Raw genomic sequence first — 24,585 nt, forward strand, 5'->3', positions numbered from 1 at the left:
CCCAAACCTTACCATTTTTTTATTATTCTTTTCCAGAACGACATAAAAGCAGAAAACAGGAAGAGGAGGCGCACGAAGAAGCTGCTGTGATGAATTCACAGGCACAAGGGCAGCATCGAAAACCCTGTAACTGCAAAGCCAGCAGCTCCAGTTTGATCGGGGGCAGCGGGGCTGGCTGGGAGGGCACGGCCCTGCTCCACCACGGCAGTTACATCAAGCTGGGCTGCCTGCAGTTCGTTTTCAGCATCACCGAATTTGCGACCAAACAGCCCAAGGGGGACACTGCCTTAGTACAAGACATGGACTTGGAGGAGAAGCTTTCTCTGAAACCCCACCAGGTGCCCGTGCTGCGGTCCAACTCAGTTCCCTAGGAATTTTTAGGAAGAGAGCTTTTTGGAGCAAGGAAAACGCCCTCAGACTCTTTACAATGCAAAAATGTACAAACCAAGGTGGGATTTTTCTGTGTCGGCCCAGAGACTGTTCACACGCCGTTTGCATGAAATGAAGAACGTTTAACTTTTTTTAATTTTTCTTTTTTGCTCAAGTTTTAGGGGCATTTGCACATATATTTGTACTATACATTTCATTTTAAAAGGAAAACTGCAGTGAGAGCAGGACGCGTCAGAGCGAGGGGTGACCGCTGTCTGACTCGAGGACTCTCTCTGACAGATAGTTCCCATGCAGTTGTAAAATAATCAGAAACTTGTTCTATTTTGTGCCAGTGACAATAGTTTTATATTAAAAGAGAAATACAGTTTTCATACAGCAAATCTATACAATATCATTGTTTTATTTAATGTAAAGAAGCGCTCTTCTTCCCACAGTTATTTTTCCCATCCCTCCCTGCTATGGTTGCACTACAAGTAGCTACTGTGTATTATGGGCAGTGAGAAATGAGTTCTTTTCCTGGTGTCCATCCTATTTTTTATTTCAGATAAGGAAAAGTGTTGGATTCTGTGTAAATACATCAGTGATGGCATTTTTCAATGTTTTAAAGCTGTGTACAGTGCTACATGTGGTATGACGTTCCTCAAATTGTCTATTGTAGCAGATCCTTTGTCGTAACCTGTCTGTCTCTTTTGTTTCTCTGCCACCTCCCCGCAGCAGAACAGCTAGTTCCACTGTACATAGTAATTGTAACGTTTTAGACTTTACAGAAACTTTCCTGTATTCTGTATATAAAAAAAAAATACTTCACATTCTGTTTTCTCGATTGTCTGTCTTCACTCGTGTCACCACAACCTGGAGCTTCCCCAGAGTGTCTGACTACAGAGGAGCCTGAGCTGGAATCAAGGCTGGGGTGGGATGGAAGGACCCTGGTGTCCTGCCTGGGATGTGGGAACAGGGTGAGGGCTGGAAGGTGATGGAATCATGGAATTGGTTGAGGTAGGAGGAACTCTTGAAGGTCATCAAGTCCAACCCCTGCACTGTGCTGGGACATCTTCAATTCATCGTGGCCCAATCTCACCTCAAATGTTTCCACTTCTGGGCTCCTCAGGATAGATGAGACATAGCCCGAAGGTGTCCTGGAAGATCAGGGGACTGGCACACCTCATTTATGAGAGAAAGCTGAGGGAGCTGGGCCTGTTTAGCCTGCAGAAGAGCAGACTGAGGAGATCTTATTCTCAAATACATCAATGTGAAGGGAGTGTGGCAGTGGATGGGATGGAGCCAGGCTCTTCTCAGGGGTGCTGAACAATAGAAGGAGAGGCAAGGGCAGAAACAGGAGCAAGGGCACTTACACCTGAACATGAGGAAGACCTTCTTTAGCATGCCCTGGAACAGGCTGCCCCAAAAGGCGGCAGATTGCCTGTCCCTGTAGCCATTCAGCTGTCCAGACACAGTTCCCAGTGCTCTAGAGGACGCTGCTTGAGCAGGGGGGCTGGACTAGATGACCTTCGACGGTCCCTTCCCACCGGAACACCCCGAGGCTCTGTGATCTCCCACCCTGGGGGCAGCACCGCTCCACCGGGCTATCGATGGGGGCCCCGCACTCACCCTCTCTCCATCTCTGCTCGCACCACGCCACGATTCCAGCTCTCCCTTCGCCTAGAGCCGCGCAGCCCTTGCCCCATCCGCCCGTGGGTCCGTCCCGCCGGGGCGGGGAGGCGGGAGCGGGGCGGGGCGGGAGGAACGGGGCGGGCCCGGGGCTGCCCGGAACGGCGGCGGCGGCTGTGGCGGGATGGGGTGGGCGCTGCTGGCCGTGGGGCTGCTGCTGGCGCTGTACACGCTGCTCCGGCACGGACTGCGCCTGGCCCCGCGGCCCCGCGCCCGCCCTGAGCTGCGCGGCCGCACCGCCATCGTCACCGGTGAGCGACCGGCGGGGAGCCGGGGCGGGCCCCACTGCGGCCCCGGCCCGCGCTCAGCCCCGCGCTCCGCTCCGCAGGGGGAAGCAGCGGCATCGGCGCGGCCACGGCGCTGGAGCTCGCTCGCTGCGGGGCCCGCGTTATCCTGGCGACCCGCAGCGCCCGGCGGGGAGAGGCGGCCGCCAGCCGCATCCGCAGGGTGAGCGCCGGCACCCCCGGGAACCCCCGGCACTCCCACCCACGGGACATCCCCGAACCCTGCGGCACTTCCAGGGTACCCCTGGCACCCAACTCCAGGACACCCCCAATGTACCCCCCGTGGGACATCCATGGATATCACATGAACAACCCCAGATACCTCCATGGCCCCTTGAGGACACTGCCATGGCATCCCCTCAGCGGATGCCCATAAGAGACCCCCAGAACACACAACAGGACATCTCTAAGCATCACATGATTAACCCCCAAAACACCCCCATGGGTACATCCCAAAACACCCCAAAAACAGCCTCTCAGACACCCCCAGAGGACATCCCAGGCACCCCGAGATACTCCACACTGTACCACGAGGGGGTTGCAGCCTCCATGCTGGGGGTCCCAGCACTGTAGCCCTTGGTCTGGATCCAGTCCCCAGAGCATCCGCCTGCCCCTGGCCGTCTCCAGCTCCCACCTAGGGCAGGGTGCACCCCCTGGCCCAACACCTGCTGTGCCCACAGGAGACTGGGAACAACGAGGTGCTGTTCATGCACCTGGACCTGGCCAGCCTGCGCTCAGTGAGAGCCTTTGCCAGCACCTTCCTGCGCCAGGAGCCCCAGCTGCACCTCCTCATCAACAATGCGGGTGAGTGCCAGGACCCCAAAAAACCCACTGTGCACCCTCAGGATGGGCACCACCACCACAGGCTGCCACTGCCTCCTCGCTCCACAGGGGTGAGTGCCGGGGGCACCACAGAGGATGGCTTCAGCCTCCCGTTCCAGGTGAACCACCTGGGCCATTTCCTGCTGACCCAGCTGCTGCTGGAGCGGCTGCGGAGCTGCGCTCCCAGCCGGGTGGTGATTGTGGCCTCCAGCGCGCACTGCGCCGGCCGCCTGCGCCCCGAGCGCCTGGGCCGGCCGCCCTCGGGGCTCTTCTCCGCCTTCCAGGACTACTGTGACAGCAAACTGGCCAACGTGCTGCACGCCCGCGAGCTGGCCACGCGTGAGCAAGGCACGCAGGTCACCTGCTACGCCGTGCACCCAGGTAGGAGCCACCCACCCTTGGTGTCTGTGAGCTGCACATCACCTTTGTGTCCCCTGCTGTCCCTCTGTGGGGATGGTGTCCTGCTTTGCAGGCTTTTCACTGGGAATTCCTGTACGGGGAGCATCTCTCCCTTGCATGGTGCCGCCCTTTGCATGTGTCCCTTTTATATGGTGTGTCCCTTTTCATGTGTCCCTGTGCCCAGCGTCTCTTTTCATGGCGTGTCCCTTATCTCGCCATGTCTCTTTGGACCTTGTCCCCTTGTGCTCCTCGATACAGTGTGTTCCCTTTACAGTGTCCTTTTGCACAACACATCTATTTATATACAGTGTGTCCTTTTCCATGTGTCCCTTGGCATGTTCCTTTCTCCTCTTTCCTCTTTATCCTCTTTATCCTCTTCTTTCCTTTTTTTCCCCCCTCTCCCTTCATTTTGCACCTGTCCTCACCTGGGGCACACTCACACAGCCCAGCCAGGCATGGCAGTGCCTGGGGACAATCACAGCTGTGCTGCCTGTGGCATCTCCTTTATGTGCCCATCTACACAGGGGACACACAGGGGGACACCCCACATCTCGTGGGTCACACAGGGGACACCCCACCTGTGCCACTCTCCGCAGGGTTCGTCAACACCTCTCTGTTCCGGCACGCTCCGCTGTGGCTGCAGGCGCTGCTGGTGCCGCTGGCCTGGCTGCTGTTCCTGGAGGCGGCCGAGGGCGCTCAGGCCGTGCTGGACTGCGCCACACGGGACGGCCTCGAGCCCTTCAGCGGCCGCTACTTCACCCACGGCGGGCCCCGGGTGCCATGGCCGGCAGGGCGCGATGACCGCCTGGCACGGGCGCTCTGGGAGGGCAGCGAGCGCCTGGTGCGGTTGGGGACACCAGAGGGACACGGGGAGGGCCCTGCTGCTCCCACGGCACAATAAAGGTGATGATGGTGGTCATGAGGGAGCCCGGGGGGGTCCTGTGTGGGTGTGGGATGGGGTGAGCGAGGGGCGGCGGCCTTGCACGCCCAGCACGACCTGTGTGTGCAGCAGAGCTGGGAGGGTGATGGTGAGTGTGCAAGGGGATGTGCACAGTGTGGGTGTGCAGAGGAGCACACCAGGCTCTGTGTGCACACTGCAGGGCACACACCCTGCCTTGCATACCCATGCAGTGTCACACACACACACACACACACACACACACACATCCCTTACACACCCACGCACTGTCACACTCAGTCCCTTGCACACTCACGTCCCTCCCTCACACAGCGCGCATGCGCAAGCCCCCCATGTTACCCCCGCGCACGCTGCGCCCAACATGGCGGCGCGCCCGGCCCGGCCCCGCCCCCGGGGTGTGGCACCGACCTCCCCAAGATGGCGGCGCCCGCGGGCCGCGCCCCCGCCGTGAGAGGCGCGGGGGCTTGTGGGGGCGGCCGGCGGCGGGGCCGTCATGGGGAACTGCCACACGGTGGGGCCCAACGAGGCGCTGGTGGTGTCAGGTACGGCCGTGACACGGGGGCTGCGGGATGACATGGAGGGCACCCTCAGGGAGTTGGGGGTCTTGGCTGTGAGAGGACTGTCAGTGGTTCCTGTCATGGGAGGATCCTGAGGGATTAGGGGGGTCTCTAATGCGGTGTGCCGGGAGGGAGCTTTGGGGGTCGTGGCTGAGGGGGAGCTCTCAGCGATTTGAGGGGTCTCGATCACTGGCGGGGGTGTCTCTGTGATGGAGCCGCATGGGAGAGGGAAATAGGAGGGTGTGAGGGGACTCTCAGGGGTCCCTGTCGGGGGGGACACTGTCATGAAGAGTACCTGTGGGAGTTTGGGGAGGGGTCTCTGTGATGGTTTGTGCAGGGAGGGGGGAATTGAGGGGTCCTGGCTGTGAGGGGCCTCTCAGGGGTCCCTGTCAGGGAGACACTGTCATGGAGAGAACCTGTGGGAGTTTGGGGAGGGGTCTCTGTGATGGGGTGTGCAAGGAGGGGGGAATTGAGGGGTCCTGGGACTCCGAGGGATTCCAGGAGGGATCCCTGTCATGGGGGAGCTCTGAGTGATTTGGGAATAGACAGGGGGGAGGTGGGAGATGCTGTGATGGAGCTGAGGCTCCGGGGTGGGGTCCCAGCAGTGCAGAGCAGTGGGCGAGGTGCAGCCACAGCAGGAGCTGCTGATTCCAGGTGATGTCAGGCACTGGCACCGGCAGAGCTCAAACGGGCTGTGGCTGGCATTGCCAGGAAACTGTTCCGTTCCTGGGGCAGGGCGCTGCAGGCTTGTCCCTGCAGTGCCCATCTTCATCCATCACATCCTGCTGCAGCTTCCTCACCAGAACATCACCTGGGCTCTCAGTGGATGCAGGTGATGCCCACTGGACGTGTGGAATGTCACAGCATCTGACTGAGGTGACTGAGGTTGGGGTTAAACAAACCAGCAGTGAAATCCCCCATGTCTGATTCAACCTGTTGCTGCTTCAACCCGTATCTGCTGCTGAAGCTCCAGGCTGCGCTTTGGCATGGACCAGGCTTTCTGCAGACAGGATTATTATTAATTCATGACTGTAGGTGGATTAATTATTGTTAGGTGATGCGAGGGCTGGGAGCTTCCCTCTGTGGCAGACTGAGGCCAGCTGCAAGGTAATGAGCACCGGTAGAAAACGCATGTGAACATCAAGGATGTGCCTCCAGTCACAGCTCTGCCACGCTTGCAACTGTGTTATTGTGGTTTTGGAGCCAAAGCCTCCAGCAGGCTGTGGCTGATCTGTTATCAGTTCATCTCTCTTGGATGACAGACCTGTTACGGGAATTCATGAGGAGATGCCAGGAGCAGGCTGCATTTCTGGAAACAGCTGTGCTCACTCTGCTGGTGGCTTGTAAGGAATTACAAACCCCACCCAGAGCAGCAGAATTCCTTGCAGTTCTCCTGGTCTGCAGTTCCCAGTGGGATCCAAAGCTGATGCTGGGAACCCTGTCAAAACTGGCCCTGCTTGGTGAAATGCCACATTCAGGGCAAGCTGTGCTCCACGTGTGCTGGGATGCTCTTCAGTCTCAAAGCTTGGGTTTGCTTCTGTTCAGCTCTGGAGTTTACAGCTTCCAGGATGAGCCAGCAGGAATTTGTGGCATCTGCCTGCAGTTCCAGGCATGCTGCTTTTCCACAGCCAGCAGCAGCCAGCCCACGACACTCCTTGAAGTGCAGCTGCGTTTTGGGAAGGGAGCAGAGATCACCCCGGGTTCTGCCACCTGGGATGGGGTTTGGAGCTGCCACCAGGCTGGTTCTCCTCAGCTGCTGCCCAGTGTAGTCTGCAGATACTTGCTGAATCCTGAGGGCTCTGCAGGGCCCTGCAGCTCCTCTGTGCTGTGAGCATTAGTGAGATGTTGTAGCTACAAACCATTGAAATTCCAGGAACTTGAGCCATGTTCCTTCTGGGAAAAGCAGAGAGGACCTCTTGGGACAGCATTAATTTGTGTGATACTAAGCTGGATTTAGGGAGACAGGGGAAGGGAAGGAGAAACTAATAATAATTACCAATAACCCAAAATAATATTAAATAAAATTTAGTTAAATTAATTTAAAGAAACCAAATATTATTAGAGGCAGGCTTTTGGCATGCAGTCTTGAATTGTCATGTGGTAGTTATTTGAAAGACTTCACTTGGTGGGAAGGTTTTCTTTATTTTCTTTACTCAGCCTGTGCCCCTTGGCCTTTAGTCCTGGGCCTCCCCTGGCATGTGGGTTTTTCTGAGGAGGGCTGTTCTTTCTTTTCACTTTCTTGTGAGACACTCGAGTTCCTCCAGTGCTCCAGGAGCAGCCAGCTGTGCCTTGGGAACGTGGAGCTTTATATCCTTATTTGGGAAGCTGCTTCCCAGGCACAGCTCAGCACTCTGCTGGCACTGCTGTCCTTCCCCTGCTGAGCAGCACCGAGCTCCTTCTAAGAACCTGCACTGCTGATCCATCCATCCCTGAGCTGTGGAGCCCAGGATTTGTGAGGAAGAGCCTTGAGTCTCCCCAAATTGTGGGTCTGACTTTTCTTGGTGCAAGGTCTGAGGAGGCTTTGCAGGAGCCTGGCACATCACTGAGCACAACTGGAGCTGGTGGAGTTTTCAGGGAGGTGCACAAAGTACCTGTTCATCCCCATATCTGAATGTTCCCACGACAGCCAAACAGGCTGTGAAATGCTGAGTTTGGGTTAAAATCTGGTTAAATGCAGCTTTTGTGGCTAAGGGTCCATCTGCTGATTTTAAATACAGCTCTATGATGTTTCCACAGTGTCACAATAAGGAAATCTCTATTTGTAGTTGCCATATTCATCTAACAGTTACCAAACAGTGTTGCCTAAATCTCTGCAGTTGAACCATTTTTCCTTCTGGCTGTAGTAGAGGAGCTCTGAGGGGAACACCTGGAAATATGTGACAGGGAAAGTGGGCACAGCCCTCCCTGTTCCTGTGTCAGAACAAACCGCTACTTCAGCAAAAATTTAGGGAGTGAAAGGAGGAAAAAAATTCAGGGAGTGCAACCCAGCCAAGCCAACTTTATCTCCTAGGAGACTCCCAAGACAAGTGTGTTGCTTGTAACACCTACAAGAAGTCAAGTAGAGTTATTTGCCATGTTCAGCTAATCTGATTCCTCCTCAGGTGAGCAGAAATCAGCTTGAAAAATATGCTCCAGCCCAGTTTCTCAAATTTTGGTTTGGTGCAACACCCTTTGGGGCTCCTTGGTGTCTGTCAAAGAAGAGCTAGCAGTTAATTAAAGTTTTGTGTAGACATTTTCTGCTGCATGCCAGCAGTGAGGGGTGTGTAACCCTTCCAGGGCTGCTCTGAGCACTTCCATCCTGTTACTGCATCCCCCTTATCCCTTCAGGAACTGCTCATGTGCTATTTTCATGTTACTTTTCTAAGTTGAAAGCCTGAAATAAGGATTTCTTGAGGTTCTTGAAGCCCTTCCTGCAAGAGACCTACAGTGCACAGTGCAAGAAGGAACTGGTTTCTCAGATATTACGAAATAGATATGAAACTGCCTGGAAGACCATTGCCAGGAAACTTGACAGTAGGTCACTGTTCAGCTGAAAGAATTTATCAAGTAAGTTCCTTGTTTTGGCTTGGATAATGGAATCAAGAATGTACTTATTGAAATTGCAGGCTGAGCTGGGAATGGGTTCCAGAGCTTTGAAGAGCTGGATCAGGATCAAAACAAGCTCTGGAGATTGACCCAATGGGCTGAACAAAACCCAGTGCAGTTCTGGGAGGAGAAATGTAAAAGTTACATTTAGGTGAGAAGAGTTTATTGCATGAAAATGGAACGAGAAGGTCCAGGAACATAAATGGAACAAGAATGTCCTGTGGAAAGATGTGGTGGGCAGCAAGAGCCACCTGAACCCTCACACTGATGGTGTAACTCCAGTTCTTCAGCCTCAAAAGGAATAGGAACTTGTGGGAAGGAGCAGGCAGCTTCTGCTGGCTCTCAGGAGGTTTTGCCCTGTGTTCATACAGTTCATTCAGTTCAAACTGTTTCCCAGGGCTGTGCTTGGGTTGTTCCACCTCTTGCACCAGGCAAGCTGTGCAGGAAACTTGCAGTGGCACTGGTGGTTTAACTGAGTGCTCCTGCAGATTTAGGTTTGTCATTTTGGCAAGCCAAAACTCTTTCCCCACAGTTGGTTTCTCACTGCTTGTGATGCTCGGGGGTGCTGAGAGTGCAGCGTTGCAGGTGGTCTCAAGTCGTGAGTGCTCAGAAGGGCCCTTGCCCCACTCATCTGGGATCTTTGCTTCTCAGGAGCTGCTTCTTCACCTTTTTGAGCATGGTGGGGCTCAAGGTTTCCCTTGTCATGTGCTTGTTAAATCTCCAGGACATGTAAACCACTCTTTGGAAAGCCTGTTAGGTGGAGGTGGACAATAGCCTCAGACCTTTCCTTTTGGTTTGCAAAAGGAATTTTGGGGTAGTTTCTCAGTGATTTTGTTGTGTGGCTTCATTGTTGTTTGTCTTATCTGAGTTGCTGTTTATGAGATGAGTTATTGAATGTGTTCTTAAACTCACTCTATAGCCTTGTTACTCTTTAAGTCATTTTCGTATAAATCACATCCAGAACGAGATAGCCAGTGAAATCTGCTTTCATCTGCTGCAGTGACCATCAGAGGCTTTTATGGATTCAACTCAGAACCCTGCATCTTTTAAAATTAATTTTTGTTAACCTTGTACCATTTCTGCATGTGAACAAATCCTAATTTATACGCACAGAGAGGCCTAAGAGCCGTACACTGACTTTAGTCTGGGCCCTGCTCTAGAATGTGATTTTCTTTATGCATGCTTTTGCCTTCCTCTATCTCTGCATTATCTTTTGTCAGTACCTGTTTTCAATTACCAACTTTTCCCTGCTCTGTCTGCACTCAGCATTCTGTTTACCATGACCTGATTTTGGAAAGCTCCCCACTTCCTGCCAGAGAGGTAACTCAGTGCCTGGGTTACCTGGGAGAGCAAACAACACTGAGCTTGTTCAGATCATCCCAGCTTTGATGTTTTGAGCCCTGTGTCCCCAAAACTGTTGAGGCTCATGTTCTTCCTTGCTCACTTCCTGCATCTGCTGAGAGCTCCTTTTATCTACCAACCCCCAAGCGATTAATCTTATTTCATAAAACAACAAAAAAAACCCCCAAACAAACAGACAACGTGCTTTCTCCTGGCTCTGGGAATTCTTGCTTGAACATGGGAGCCCTTCATTGGGAAGAGGCCAAGCTGGCTGGCAGCTCCCTGGCTATGAATCCTCCGTTTGTGGCCCTGCACACTGCCCCGGAAGAGGCACCGTGGATGTTTGTGGAAGCCACTGTGAGACCCAGTCTGCTGGAACAGTGGGCGTATTATAGCTGGGAAAGGCAATTGCTCTGCCAAATCTCATTGTGCAAGAGGGTTTATTCTCTAGCCTTGCAAAGGTTTTTGCTTTGTTGGTTCCTTTTTCACTTGCTGCCTGAGAACTGAGAAAGAGGCGGCAGGACTGCCGTGGAAAATGAGCCCTCGGCTCCTCAGCCTTGCCAGGACGGAGCTCTGCTGCGCTCAGACGTCCAGCATGCGTGAAAGCAGCTGGCTGGCATCCCACTCCTCCTTCATGTGTTACTTTTCCCTGGTTTTTTTAGGCTTTGAACAGTTTCTGACATATAATCTAGCTCAGCAGACCATGCTCTGCAGCTGTGTTGTGTAGCACCAGGAAGCAAATGTGGAGCTCATTTCGTGTGTGATACTAAATAAGGTATTTCCTTGCATTTCCTACAGAAGAAGAGGAACATCTGTGTGGAGAGGCACTTTCCTGTAACAATGGGTTTAGGGTGCAGAGCTTTCTCGGGATATTATTAAGAAAAAATTAACAGAGGTTCTGTAAAGACCACATAGACCCTGGGAAATAAAATACCTTTCCATGTGGTGCTGCTTTTCCTGAGTGCCAGGAACACCTCCCTTCCTGTTCTTGGAAAACAAGGGCTTGGCTGAAAGGCTGAGCTAACTGGGCTGACGCCCTCCAAGAAATGTTAAAGGCATTGTGGTTACTGCAGGATGTTGTATCATCAGCTTCTGTAACGCTTGCCTGGCTGAAATCCCCTTCCAGCTACAGGAAAAAGCCATCCAAAGGCTGGCTCAGAGGTGACAGGAGAATATTCCTCTAGGCTGTGCAGCACGGGAGATCTGAAAAAGTGTGTGAAGCCTTTTCCCCTTTTCATTTAATTCTTACTGAAATGCAAGAATTGTAGATGGGGCAGATCTGCTGGTTTGTCAAGCACTGCATGGAAGCCAGTGAGGCAGGCAGTGTGTGGCCAGTGTCTGCAAGCAGACAGTGTTTGGAAGTAGGGAAAAGATGGCTAAATGACAGGGAACTGGAGCAGGAAAGGAGGACAGAGTCCCCTCCTGCAGTCAGAGGGCCCTGCAGGCACGCTGGCCTGGGTATGTGCTGCTTCTGCCCTTCATTTTGACCTATGCAAACAATGCTGGTCATTCCTCTTGAAAGGGCTGCTGGCTTCATCCTTGTCCCTTTCCCCTCCCACAGCCCAGAGCTCCCAGAGCCACTCTGTTTTCTGCATTCCTGCTCTTCCTCTGTGCTGGCTCTGTCTTGCCTGCAGAGCTCTATCCCGCAGGGCTGGAGCTGGCTGTTGCTGTGTTTGCACAGCACTCGCCTTGCTGAGGCCCTCGGGCACTGCTGTAGTAAGAGTGATTATGGAGAGCAGCTGAGAGAGGGAATTCTGGCTCCATCTGCCTGAGAGTCAGCAGCTCCCAGCCCTGGTCTGAGCCAGGGAACTGCAGAGTTCCTCCCTTCCCAGGCATCAGTCTCATCACTGGCAGGGTGCTCTCTTGAAAGGCAGCAGGTGTCTTGTTCTTTAAATCAAAGATATGAAAATCCAGACAGCATCTTCTGGCTTCAGCAGGATCAAATCTTAAATGTGTCAGAAGGGTTCTGGAGGCTGCCTGAACCTTGGGCACGTTCAGCTCTGAGAAGGACCATCCAAGCATCAGACAGTGTGCTATTTGCACAAGCCAGAATTAGGAGGTGTTTTTTGGGAGCTCAAAGGTTCTTCTCTCTTCCCATGCTGATTTGAGAGCTTCTGTGGGAATTTAAGGATGGTGTGAGGGAAAGGAGGTGGATTTCTTATGTGGCTTTCCAAAGCAATTAACATCACAGTTGAAGATACTGATAGTGATTCTGGTAGCTGAAAGGGCTGAAAATATAAAGCCCTGGTTTGGCATACATTCCCTTTCTGTGTGTTACTGTTTGTCATAGTGAATTATACAAATAATACTTTCCAACTTTATAAGACAATTCCAAAAAAGGTTGCCTTGGGAAAGCTGCCATGTGAAGCCCATGGAGAGGAGGAAGAGGAGGAACTCCTCTGCCTGTGAGTTACTCCCTGTCCAAGAGCACATGCATGTGTGTACTCCTGCTGTCTCTGTGCTCTCTGCAGGTGGCTGCTGTGGCTCTGATGAGAAGCAATATGTGTATGGAGGCTGGGCCTGGGCTTGGTGGTGCATTACTGACACCCAAAGGTAAGGAGACCCCTGTTATTTGTGGGCTTTTGGAGTGGGAATTTGGCAAAATTATCCCAGTGGGGCTGTCAGCAGTAATTTTAGGAGCACTGTATCAGGCACTGTGTATGAAACCAGGGATGAGCATCAGGAGTTCTTTGCTGGCTGTTGGCATGGGGACAGCTGGGTGCCACAGTGCAAAAGACACACACAAAAAAAGAAATCACATGCTTTCAGCTGGAGTGCTTTTCAAACAGCCTCTGTGTCCACAAGAGGAGCCAAGCTCTGCCCAGTATGGCTCAACCCCTCACCCAGTAACAAACCAGTTTGTGGCCTGCAGTGCACCAGTGCCCCCCTCTGCTCCTCAAGTTTCTCTTTGTAAAGATCTGCTGACTGCTGTCACCTTGGGAGCAGACTGTTCCCATTTAAAACCACGGGATTTCCCTTCTCTCCCTTTCCTCAGTCGTGGAGTTTGCTTGCTGCTGCTTACAGTCTGGTCTCTGAGCTGACATGCTGTGGTAGTGCTGCTGTCCTGCTAATGCAGCTCTTTGTGTCTAGGATGTGTAGGAATGCTCCCTCCCAAATCATCCCTCATGTTCACTGATACAGATTTCCTCCATCTGTGTAAAAAAATATCAGGGAAAAGGATAAAGACGTGACTTTTGAGTTTTACACTGAGTGATGGCCAGAGGCTGTAGTTAACCCTTACAGCGTTTTCCTGCCTCTTTTCCCTGTACCTCACCAGCAGAGTGAGCATGTGGCTGCCCTCACTCTGCACATGATGGGAGGTGGGAGAGGAAGGAAAAGCCCAGCTTGTGGGCTCAGTGTTTAAGGGCTGCATTGGAGCCAGACAAGCTTCATTCCCAAATTTTTATGAGACAGCTTGTTGGGAGAACTGTTAATTGAACAAATGGTTCTTGCTTCTCCTCTTCTTCTGAGGAGCAGTGCAGGACCTTGACCTGCCCAGTGCAGAAGGTCAGACACATTTGGGAGGCTGATTTATTGAGTTAAGGATAGGCTGAATCCAGGGCCAAGAACTGGAGTGCCAGGAACAAGCTGTTATATGATAGAGGTCTGGGCATTATTTAGCAAATGGGGCTCTTGACAGGAATTCCAGCATCCAAACAAACCTTCTGCTTTAAAGTCCATACCAGTTCATGCTGTGGGATGTGGGGCTTAACTCTCCTCTTGCATGCCATAAGCTGTGCCCCAGATGGAGCCCTCTGCATTAACATGAAGAGTGAGACAGATTTCCTTCTCTGAAATTAGGACATTTTTTCTGGAACTGCCAGTGCTGCAAGCAAGAGAGACAGGAGCAATTGTGTTGCTGTCAGCGGCATCCCGCCAGGTAGCATTAACCTGGGAACAAAAGGAGCAGTTAGAACTGGCAGGGTGCTGGGCACTTATCCTGCTGCAACCTTGAGCACTGGGGAAAAACAAGGGGAAAAATGCTGTCCCTGTTTTGGGGTCAGAAATAAAAGCAGTGAGAGAGACAGTGTGGTCTAATATGCCTTTGGGGAAGCCAAATGGTGCTAATTCAGCTTCCCAGGACAGCACTTGGAAGCAGCTTCTCTCCTCAATGCCTTAGCCAGGGGTGGGTAGCCAGGTCCCTGGTGTTTTCATTTATCTGTCCTCTCTTAAATACTGACATAGAAGCTTCTAAATTATTACCAAAAGGAATTTTTCTGTTTGCAAGGATTACTTCAACAGAGAACTCCAGGTGACAGCAGGATGGCACAGTTTTTGTGTGCAGGGTGGGGATGAGCCCCCAGCCTGTTTATCCTCATTAAAAGGAGCTGCTGGATGCTGTAAACTCCCACCCATGACCAGGGAAGCTGATTATGGAGCCCTGGGAGCAAACTGACCAGGGAAAAGCTGAAACCTGAAAGTCTCGTCTGTCCTTTGCAAGGAGTGTCTTACTCTGTGGTAACTGCTCTGTGTATTTGCTGTCCTGCCCTTACTCCTCCCTGCTCAGAGTGTCTTTGGAGGTTTTGACCATCCTCTGTCGCTGCGAGAATGTTGAGACGTCGGAGGGGGTCCCCCTGTACGTAACAGGGGTTGCACAGGTAATAATCCTCCAGCTTCCTAACACCCTGTCTAACTGTTTATTTAGTTTTGAGCAGCAGCAGCAGCAGCAGGATAACATAAAAAATAATGGTTTTTCTAATGGGACAGCTGAAATCTCCATACTCTCCTCTCCTTCTCCTTCTCCAGCACTTGCTCTGTGGCACTCCACAGTTCATAGGTAATGCAGACAGGTACATTCCTGGCAAATTCCAAATTCAGCATTGCTGTACCTAACATTTGCTCCTGCTGTAACCCTTTCCTTGCCAGCACTGTCTCCCATGGGGGCTTGGGGCAGAGCAGAAGGGCATCTGGAGGCACACTTTTGTGTGGAGGCACAGGCAGGCCAGGTTGGATTCTGTACAGGATTTGGGACAGGTGGGAAGGCAGATTTTGTGCCATTTCAAAATTGCAACTGTGCCTGGCTCTGCAGTGTTGGCTATGGATTCCCACTCAGCCCTTCTTCCTCCACATGGAGACACTGCCCATTTTGGATGTTGTCACCTTTGAAAATACAGCACAGAGACCTCAGATGAGTTGTAGCACACAGGACTGGCATTGTGAGCCAGTAATGACTAAATACCCCTATGCACAGAACTAAGAAGCAGCACAGTTTGGAAATTAAATTCCAAGTCTAGATTAGGCCTTCAGAAGGCTGAAATCCTGCAGTATCTGATTAAAGCTGTGAACACATGGCAAAAAATGCCTGTGCATGTCCTGGCCAGTGGGGTGTGTTTGATCAGCTCCCAGTTTGCGTGCCAGTTTAATTAGGACAGTGGCCAAGGCAGGCAGAACTTGCAGGATAGGTTTCAGCACTTCCAGCCAATCCTGGAGCAACTCAGCATGCACACAGCAGCCCAGGGCAGCCCCTTCATGGTTCAGATGTTTGACCTGATGTTCACTGACACAAACTCTGCCCCCGTGGCTCCCTGTCCTGACTCCCAACATCTTTCTGGCTCGTTATGGCTGATACAGGAGCCAGGCTTGGCCTCCTGGAACCTGCCACAGCCAAAGATGTCCCTTGTTTTACCAAATTGTGACCTGTCAGCAGATTGCTGGGACTGACCAAAGTACCTCAAGCCCACCTGGGGTGGCTGAGGCAGCTCTGGAGCTGCAGGATCTGTTCCTGGGTGCCTGATGTTCTACAGGTGCAGCCATAAAAAGCTGGGACTCATTTCCATCTTTGGGTCACGGGACACTGGAAAAATAGAGGGAGAGGTGAACCAGGTCAGGGGGTAGGTGTGTGGTAAGGCTCACCCAGGGCTTCTACAGCATCAGTGTCAGGTTCTGCCAAGCACCAGCACTCATGAGAAATGGGTGGGAGCATCCCAGTTCTGTGCTGTGCTTTCAAACCAGTGACACCACCCCGTGCTGCCATGGCACAATGAGCCTCTGACAGAGGCTTTGGGCTCCCAGTGCTGCAGCTTCTGGCTCCTCACAAACCAGCAGGAGGGAAAGGGCCACAGGATAATTTCCTGTCTGGATTCCAGCCTTTGCTGATAAATTACCTTTAAGCACTATCTGAAAATCTGTTTCTCGGCCACAATGCCCTGTCTGTCTCCAGTCACAGACATGCTCCCTTGGCTGCATTCTGTGCCTGCCTTGCATTACCTGTGATGAGTGCAGCAGGTAGCCCGGGGCAGGAGATGCAAAGGGAAGAGCTGAGTGTGTGTAACCTGGAAACGTGCAAACATTTTACGTTTTTTGGCAGGATTTCCCTAGAGATAATGACGTTACAGCCCAGGTGTGAGGACGTAGAGACGGCGGAGGGGGTAGCTATAACTGTCACAGGTGTGGCACAGGTACAGTAACTCCAAAACATCATTTCAGGAATGCATGTCTCTAACTTACCTCTGGTTTTCCCTCTGAAGAGGTTGCTGTTGTCCAGGGAGAGAAGCCAGCTGCTCTGGAATAAACCTTTGTACCAAATCACATTGTCCTTGTTGGTACAAACACGCTTCAGCATGTTCCATGTGGTGAAGGGGGTTGTGACTTCTCCTTCTCTTCCCAGAATCATTTTTTTCTGGTGTCTCATTTGTCCACGTGGCAAATGAGGTGTGTGGGGGTGACTTGATGTGTTTGTGGAATGCTGATGTGCTGTGGTGCCCTTGGAGCTGTGTGTGGCCCCACAGGACTGACCCATAACCTCCTGAGATGGTATTGAGCATTATATTCCTTTGGATTGTTATTGTTAGCACATGGGCATTGTAATTCTTCATGGTGAGTTAAAGCTTGAAAAAAAGAATTTACTCCCTCCAGGCACTAAAACTGGCGTGTAAAATTTTTGGCTGGAATTGAATTTTTTATTCTCTACAGCTTTTTTCAAATGTAAGAACCTGCTTTTGCTGCTTGTGGCAGCACACCAAAACCCTGCACTTCTTGGAGCCTGAGGTCTGCTGTCCTGGTACAGTCTGTCCTTGGGGCCAGCTCCTGCCCTGGGGAGGATGCTGGGAGGGAAATGTTAGTTTTTGAGGGAATTTGGCTCCTCCAATAGGCAGCTGGATGCTGTGATTGAAAATTACAGCTGGCAGCTCATTCTGCAATTGGGTGGACAAACCAAGAGTGGCTCTCAGTGCACACGGGGCTGTGGTCACTGTGTTGTCACAGGACAAGTGGCTGCCACATTCTCTGTGGAAAGCTCTGGAGCCAAGGGGAGCTGTCGAGTGAAAACTCCCTCATGGATCCAGCACCCTTGGTTTCTATTTTTCAGTACTTTATATCCATCTTTCACTTAGTTTCCAGTCCTTGATATCCATTTAGCTGCTAAGGTGTCATATAACCCCATAGGTCTTTGCATGGTTGGCAAAAATGTGTGTACCCATGTTTCCCTTCACACTTTTTTCCTAAATCTGTAGACTTTTCCTTCTGTATTTGGTGTTCCTTTGAAGCCAGCATTCCCTTTTGTCCTAGTTTTGGGAAATGCTTCCTGCAAAATGGTCTGGTAGCAGAGGGCTGGATCACCAGGTGCCTTGATTTAAAAATGCAGACCCCAGTTCATCTCATTCATGTTGTTCTCTCTTCTCACTGTTCATTTTTTTCCACTGACAGTTAATTTTAAAGCTGTGATCCAAGGAATTGCCACACAGAAAGCAGCCTCAAGGCTGTTGGGGATGTGCATGGCAGAGATTACCTTAATTCTGCAGAAGCACTTTTTGAGGCAAATGAAACATTTTTCCGTTAAGGGTTTGAGCAAAAAAAAAAAAGGGATAAAAACCCAAACAAACTATTCCAAGAGAAACAGCTTTTAAAGTGTTTGCTGCAATGATAGAAGTGCTTAATGTGCATAAGGATGAGGAGGGATGTAATGAGGAAGGATATAATGAGTGCTCACCATAGCCTCCTTCCTGTGTTAGCTGGGTGCTGGGATGTGCTGGGATGCTGCTCCCTTAGGCCATGCTGGGTTCTGTATCCTTGTGCAGCATTTTCCTGAGCCTCCAGCTAATTGGATTCTCTGTGCCCACCCCTCACTGTGAGTGCAGCTGGCTGGAGCAGGGTGTGGAGGCGTGGATCCTGCACAGGGCATTGCTGGATGGAGGCTCTCTGATCCCCTGCCAGCCCAGGGGCTGTCCCTCTGATGGCAGTGACATTTGAGTGTCACAGTGCCCTGCCTGAAACCCTGCAAAACACGCTGAGCACAAATTGCTCAACTCTGCTTTCTTTTGTGCAGCCTTTGCTTTGGAGGCTGGGATCTGTATTCCATGCAGAGCCAGGCTCCCCTGGGCTGGCCAGAGCTCAGCAGTGGAGGCTGGCTGGCTTTATCCAGGGGCTGAATCATTCCTTGCTCCCAAGTACCACAGGGATTCTCCTGATGAGCATCCTGCCCTGTGCTCTGTCCTCCCCACAGCTCCCCAGGGTGGGGATTGTTTGGAGAGGTGGAATTGCTGGCAGATGCTCGCCATAAATGTCGCTGCTGAGTCTAATTGCTTCTGATACTTGCAGAAATCTCCTGTTTGCTGTGAGAGGAGCCTCACACTCCTGGGTGCAGCTCCAGAGCAGCTCTCCCACCTCCCCCTTGTGTGGGAAGAGCACACTGCTGGCCTGGGGTGTAGGGACAAGAAAAACCACAGCAGAATTGGCCCCGAAATGATCCCAAGAGGCTTTGGGGACAATGCAGAAGAGGATAGCCATGCTTGCCTGAGGTTGTTTGACATTTTGACTGGGAGAGCCAGTCTGGGAAGCAGCAGTAGGAAATAGGCTCAGCCTGGGTTGGTGTTTCTAAACATTACAAGGGGCAGGGTTGTGGCAGGTGAGTTTTGGCCAGCTCCCTCTCTCTGGCATGGCCCACCTCCTGTCCCCTTAGAAGATGGCAGTCAGTCCCAGCTGTCCTGCTCTCTGGCACTGCCTGGGCAGGTGCTGCTCTTTGCCTCTGGAGGGATGATTCTGTGTGTGGGGGCTGGCAGACAAGACTCTCAAGATAGAGCTGTGTTGCTTTTGCAGCTGAAGGTGCTAGAAGGTATCAGGATGAAGTCTGTAGCCTATGAATCCCTCCATAGTGTGCACTGGCACCCTCAGAGGGCCCCTGTACAGCATCTGTGCTTTGGAAAGCTCAGAACCAGGTCCAGCCAAGGTCCTTGGGGCAGGGCTCAGGGTGCCACCAGCCCCTGTGGGGCAGGAGGCACTGCCCAGCCCAGCTGTGTCCATGAGAGGGTGCTGTAGGATGCAGAAAGCTGTGTGGCTGCTCTGGACCTGCTCCCTCTCTGGTGCTGCCAGCACAGAATGTCCCTGTGCCCAGGCTTTGCCTGAGCCCTCAGACTGGACATGGCCACCAGGAGCTGTTGTCCTGGTGGGTTGCACTCCTCATAGCTGGGTGCTGTAGGCACAGATCCCCACTGCCTAACACACCCCACAGGGATTTGTAATTCACTGTGCCTTTAAAAAACAGCCCTGTGACCAGCAGGGCCATCCTGGGACCGTGGCTTGGCTGGAATGGGGGCACTTTTAGGCCTGGCTCTGGTGAAAACATTGCTGAGGTGGCTGTGTCCCAGCTCTGGGGACTGTCACCACACTGACCACGTGGAGCAGAACAGCCAAGTCCTGACCATGGCACATTGGGATCATTGCAAAGGATGTCTGGGAGCTCCCGGCTACAGCAGGACAAAGCAGTGGCCTTATTGTCCCATCCTCCCTCCTTCCAGGGAACCCTGAATGGAACCCCTGTTCCCAAGCTGCTCCTTGGGCATGTCACACTCTTTCCATTCTCTGTCTTTTTGGGGTCAGAAAAATTAATTCTAGTGAAAGAGGAGGAAGAGGAAGGTAACAAAATGTGGTTTGGCCAGGGGTGGTTAATACCCTGCTTTCTTCTGACTGGTGTTGGTGCAGTGGCTGAACTGCTGTTTCAGGGGTTTTTGTAGGGTTTCTGTGAGCTGGGTCTGGTAGGGCCAGGCTCTGTCCCCACTGCTGAGCAGCTCCACACTGATCTGCTGTTGGGTTTGGGCAGCAGCACAGAAAGCAGGGGCTGCTCCAGTGGCCTGGCTCAGCCTGGGGACAGCTCAGCGTGGGGACAGCCCAACTTTGGGACAGCTCAGCCTGGGGACAGCTCCAAGCCTGGTCCCTTGGAGCATCAGTAGCATGGGGGCCTGGCAGCCTGGTGGTGGTACTGCTGCTTCTGCTGCTGCTGCTGCTGCTGGGTGCCTGCACCTCCTGGACAGGCACCTTCAGCCCCTCTGCTTCTGTCTCCTGTCTCTAGGTGAAGATAATGACTGAGAAGGAGCTCCTGGCTGTGGCCTGTGAGCAGTTCTTGGGGAAGAACGTGCAGGATGTGAAGAACGTGGTCCTGCAGACGCTGGAGGGACACCTGCGCTCCATCCTGGGTATGGAGGGCTCATCCCCTGGAGACACCTCGAGTGGCTTTGGCCCCTCTCAGCTGGCTGGTCCCAGCAGTATCGCTGCCACCATGCAGCCACATGGGACTGTCCTGTGCTGCCTGCAGAGGTGGCATCTCCCCTCCAGCAGCTCCCTCTGCCTGCCTGGGCCTGGTGATAAATGAGTTTTCGGTGCCTGCAGTGAGAGATGTCTGAGTCCCCAAGGGCCACAGGTAGCACATGTGGGTGGTGGTTGCACTTGTGAGACTGAGATGTTGCTGCCCCTGCTGTGGCAGAGGATTACGCCCTTGAGCCCAGGCCTGACAAGATTAGGGACAACAAGGATGTTGCTGAGCTTAGACCCACGTTTTTGTGTGTTACCTGTTCCAAATAAAGTGCTTCACCTTCCTCCCCTCTGCAGGTACCCTGACAGTGGAGCAGATCTACCAGGACAGGGACCAGTTTGCCAAGCTGGTGCGGGAGGTGGCAGCTCCCGACGTGGGTCGCATGGGCATCGAGATCCTGAGTTTCACCATCAAGGTACACCCAGATGTTGGGCAGTGCTCTAGGCAGAGCTGTAGGAGCAGCAGGAGAGCCTGGCCCTGACCCCCCTGCTGCAGCTGGAAGGCTCAGGCTGACAGCCTGTCCCAGCCCTCCGGGGGTTTCCATGACAGCCGCCACAGCATGTCCTGTATCCAGGCAGCTGGGCCAAGAGCACGGGGTAGCTGCCTCTGTAAACAGGCTCGTGGAGAGAGCTGGCTGATAACCCAGCCTCCTGGGAGTGAGGGAAGATGTCAGGAGGGCCTCCTTCTCCCTGCCCTCCCTGTTTGTTTGGAGCAGCTGTCGACACATTCTGACCCTGGCCTGACCACACTGAGCTTCAATGGGAAAGGGAGCAAGATGGAGTCACTCATTTGAAGTGGTTATGACTTATCTCCCCTCCCCAGGATGTCTATGATAAAGTAGATTACCTGAGCTCCCTGGGGAAGACTCAGATTGCAGCTGTCCAAAGGGATGCAGACATTGGAGTGGCAGAAGCCGAGCGGGATGCTGGCATTCGGGTGAGTCTGAAGACGTGCTGGGCTTCCCTGGAGCAGCCTTTTCTGCTCCAACTGCATGCCCTGAAGCTCTGCTCTCTGTTCCCACTCCACAGGAGGCAGAGTGCAAGAAGGAAATGCTGAATATCAAGTTCATGGCAGATACCAAAATAGCAGATTCCAAACGGGCTTTTGAGTTGCAGAAAGCTGCCTTCACTGAGGAGGTCAACATGAAGGTGAGAGTATCCCACAGCCCACTGCTGTTCCCTGGAGGGTCTGTGATGGTTTTGGTGGCTCTGGGACTTGTCAGCTTTCTCCTCCTGCTACTGCTAGGAGAGCTGGAGATGGAAAACCCAGGTCTGTGTGTCACTGTGAGCTTGCAGCAGATTCTTCTCCTGTTTGCAGCAATTCGGTGGGACTTGGAGAACAGGAAAGGATGGGGAGGGTTGAACCTGGAGCTGAGTGGCAAGAGCAGCGCTGAGGATTGGGATGTCACCACTGGGCAAAGGTTCAATAGCAGGAGTCATGTCTGGTTTTGGGTCCTTATGTCTGTGTACCCGAGTTCATGGCCCTGAGTGAGCCCTGTTCTCCTGTCCCCCATGTGCAGACTGCAGAGGCCCAGCTGGCCTATGAGCTCCAGAGCGCCCGGGAGCAGCAGAAGATCCGTCAGGAGGAGATCGAGATCGAGGTGGTGGAGCGCAAGAAGCAGATTGAGGTGGAGGAGAAGGAGGTGCTGAGGATGGAGAAGGAGCTGACGGCCAGCGTGAAGCAGCCGGCCGAGGCCGAGGCCTATCGCATCCAGCAGATCGCCGAGGGCGAGAAGTGAGTGAGGAGGGACACGGTGCTGCCCTGAGCCCCAGCTCCTGGGCTCTCTGCAGGCACCCAGGCTGCTGCAGGGCTGCCTTTCCCTTGCCAGGGTGAAGCAAATCCTGCTGGCTCAGGCGGAGGCAGAGAAGATCCGCAAGATCGGAGAGGCCGAGGCTTTTGTGATTGAGGCCGTCGGGATGGCCGAGGCTGAGGGGCTGAAGCTGAAAGCAGAAGCGCTCCAGAAGTATGGAGAAGCTGCCCAGCTGGCTCTAGTGCTGGATGCACTGCCTGAGGTGAGGAGGGGGCAGCTTTCCCCTGCTCCAGGTGGGCTGGGAGGGCTCCCAGACTGGGCTAGGTCTCCTGAGGCACAGCAAAGCCTTGTAGGGACCTTTCCCAGTGAGCTGCTGAGCAGTTCCCTCACTCTGTGCTCTCCCTGCTTCCCCAGATCGCTGCCAAAGTGTCTGCTCCCCTCTCCAAAGTGGATGAGATCGTTATTCTCAGTGGAGAGAAGGGCAGCACCATGTCTGATGTGAACCGTCTCCTGGCTGAGATCCCCAACTCCGTGCGTGCCATCACTGGTGTGGATCTCACAAAGGTGAGCCGGGCACAGGGACTTGCCTGGAAGCTTTCAGCTTCCCAGGGAGCCTCTCCTTCCCCAGCCCTGACCACCACAGAGTGCAGGCAGTGCCCTGCCTCCCCTCCTGCAGCCCTAACAGCTTCTCTCTTCCCCTCCTGCAGCTTCCTCTGTTCCAGAAAGCCACCGAGGCCAAGGAATGAGGTTGGCCAACCCAAAGCTAGTGAAGATCACTCCCTGTTATGCACTCAGACATCAACTGCCTTCTACACATGGGAATTCCTTTTATATCAAAGACAATCCGAGTTTCGTTTGTAACTGGTGCCTTATTTTGTAGGGCCAGAAAGATGCATGTCCTGTCTGCTGCTCTTTTTATTCCAAAGCTGAGAGAGGATTTATTTTCTAATTAACTTTGTGTTGTCTCAGGCCAATCCCATCCCCAGTTATGACTGGCAGCTTGTCTGGTGTTGCAGTCCCTGTGCCTTGCTGTTCTCTGCCCTGGGGTGAGCACCTGGGACTTGGGGAGCAGAGGGTTGGGATGGGGAGGTTTAGGAAGAGAACCAGGACCCCCCTCCCCTGGGCTCCCTGCCCTGTCTCAGTGACCCTCCTAGGCCCTGTCCCAGCCCTGCCTCTGCCCTCAGCTGTCCCTGTCTCACCCCCAGGGTCCCCACAGTGCCAGCAGCCCTGCCCAGGCTGGCTGGGTGGCACTCAACCCCCTCACAAAAGGTGACAATCTAGCAGTGGGTGCTGCCCTCTCCCATGCTTGGGGAGTTTTCCTCGCAGGATCTGAAGCAGGGAGAGCTCCAGGGGACAGAGGGAGCCCAGCTCAGCCCTGGTGAGATCTCACCACCACGAATACCGAAAAGCAGCGCTGTGCCAAAGCCACCCATCCCCTGAGAGGGCAGTGAAGCCACTGTGCCTGCTGTCCCCAGGTGCTGTGACACCTCCCAACCCCACAAATGCTCAAGCAGAGTGGTGCTCAGAGGTGGGTGGGGGACCAGCAGGATGCTGAGGTGGGGACAGGCTCCTCCAGCACAGCCTGTGCATCTGCCCCTGCCTCCCTCCCTCCCCTGACTCTTAGGCCAGTGGCTTTGCTGCCTTGTGACAATGTGAAGGAGATTGTCCCTGTGTGTGCCCCCAGAGCCCTGTGCTGGCCTGTGCCCTCCCCAGCCTGTCCCAGTGCCTGGTTCAGCGTGGCTGGCACAGCTCAGTGTGTGCAGTCAGCCTGGCACTGCTGGTGCTGCACCCCCAGCTCGGTGCCCCCACCCCGTGCCACAGGACAGCTGCAGGGCCCTCCTGGTGCTGTCCTTTGCCAGGAGTGACCCTCGGTGGCTGCAGGGCCCTCCTGGTGCTGTCCTTTGCCAGGAGTGGCCCTCGGCGGGTGCTGCAGGGCCCCCCGTGCCCTCTGTGCCGTTATCAGCCCCCGGGTGGGCAGGCGTGCCGGGCCGGGCCGGGCTCTATCTGCATGTGCCGCCACCCCGCTGCCGTGAGATAACAAACAAACCCTTGAATAAACCCTTGTCACCTCCTGCTGGGCTCTGTCTGTCTGTCTGTCCCGCCCCGGGTCCCCTGCGTGGCTTGGGCTGCTTGGTGCTCCCGCGGGGATGGGGGACAAGGAGTGTGGGAGGTGAGGTTCCAGCTCGGGCTGCTGCTCCAAGGCTCCTGGGAGCTGGTGGCTTCCCCGTGGTCACCATCCCAGCCCTTGTCGTGCTCCCTCAGGGATGAGTGTGGAGCCAGGATTGAGCCCCATGCATGGCCTGTGTGACCCTGGGGATGACCATGGCAGGGGCACCCCAAAGAGTGGC

The 24,585-nt window shown here is 53.6% G+C and overlaps 2 protein-coding genes and 1 long non-coding RNA gene across 7 annotated transcripts in view; 2 read left to right on the forward strand and 1 right to left on the reverse strand.

Moving 5' to 3' along the window:
- The window catches only part of PHF12 (PHD finger protein 12), a 31,796-nt gene extending 30,599 nt beyond the window's left edge, over nucleotides 1–1,197 (forward strand). Inside the window, exon 15 of the mRNA XM_074556896.1 lies at nucleotides 37–1,197. Coding sequence (XP_074412997.1) covers nucleotides 37–371 — 335 coding nt within the window. The 3' untranslated portion in view covers nucleotides 372–1,197. The remainder of the gene's footprint in view (nucleotides 1–36) is intronic.
- On the reverse strand, nucleotides 390–2,190 carry LOC141731405 (uncharacterized). The gene is made up of 2 exons (XR_012583481.1): nucleotides 1,999–2,190; nucleotides 390–1,593 (listed from the first exon to the last, which is right to left on the reverse strand). It is a non-coding gene; the product is annotated as an uncharacterized LOC141731405 (long non-coding RNA).
- On the forward strand, nucleotides 2,138–24,309 carry FLOT2 (flotillin 2). 5 transcript variants are annotated; one of them, XM_074556907.1, is made up of 14 exons: nucleotides 2,138–2,309; nucleotides 2,387–2,505; nucleotides 3,023–3,146; nucleotides 3,234–3,545; nucleotides 12,437–12,518; nucleotides 14,473–14,563; nucleotides 20,248–20,371; nucleotides 20,784–20,902; nucleotides 21,310–21,423; nucleotides 21,516–21,635; nucleotides 22,007–22,221; nucleotides 22,316–22,499; nucleotides 22,652–22,801; nucleotides 22,945–24,309. In XM_074556907.1, exons 1-14 carry the CDS (start codon nucleotides 2,183–2,185, stop codon nucleotides 22,981–22,983), a joined length of 1,920 nt encoding a protein of 639 aa, XP_074413008.1. In that variant the 5' UTR covers nucleotides 2,138–2,182; the 3' UTR covers nucleotides 22,984–24,309. The 5 variants fall into 5 exon arrangements, with proteins under 5 accessions (XP_074413008.1, XP_074413007.1, XP_074413011.1 ...); XM_074556906.1 differs by lacking the exon at nucleotides 14,473–14,563 and adding an exon at nucleotides 16,273–16,363 and having other exon boundaries at nucleotides 2,139–2,309; XM_074556910.1 differs by lacking the exons at nucleotides 2,138–2,309; nucleotides 2,387–2,505; nucleotides 3,023–3,146; nucleotides 3,234–3,545 and adding exons at nucleotides 4,868–5,024; nucleotides 16,273–16,363 and having other exon boundaries at nucleotides 14,473–14,541.
- Nucleotides 24,310–24,585: the final 276 nt, after the last annotated feature.

This window comes from Zonotrichia albicollis, chromosome 22, assembly GCF_047830755.1.
Source record: "Zonotrichia albicollis isolate bZonAlb1 chromosome 22, bZonAlb1.hap1, whole genome shotgun sequence".
Lineage (NCBI taxonomy): Eukaryota > Metazoa > Chordata > Aves > Passeriformes > Passerellidae > Zonotrichia > Zonotrichia albicollis.

Excerpts from the sequence above, each read along its gene's own strand:
- FLOT2 (XM_074556907.1), top strand. The coding sequence starts at position 2,183 with ATGGGGTGGGCGCTGCTGGCCGTGGGGCTGCTGCTGGCGCTGTACACG. Across the intron at positions 2,310-2,386 it reads CCGCACCGCCATCGTCACCG|GGGGAAGCAGCGGCATCGGC; the intron begins GTGAGCGACCGG and ends TCCGCTCCGCAG. Across the intron at positions 22,500-22,651 it reads TGCTGGATGCACTGCCTGAG|ATCGCTGCCAAAGTGTCTGC; the intron begins GTGAGGAGGGGG and ends CTGCTTCCCCAG.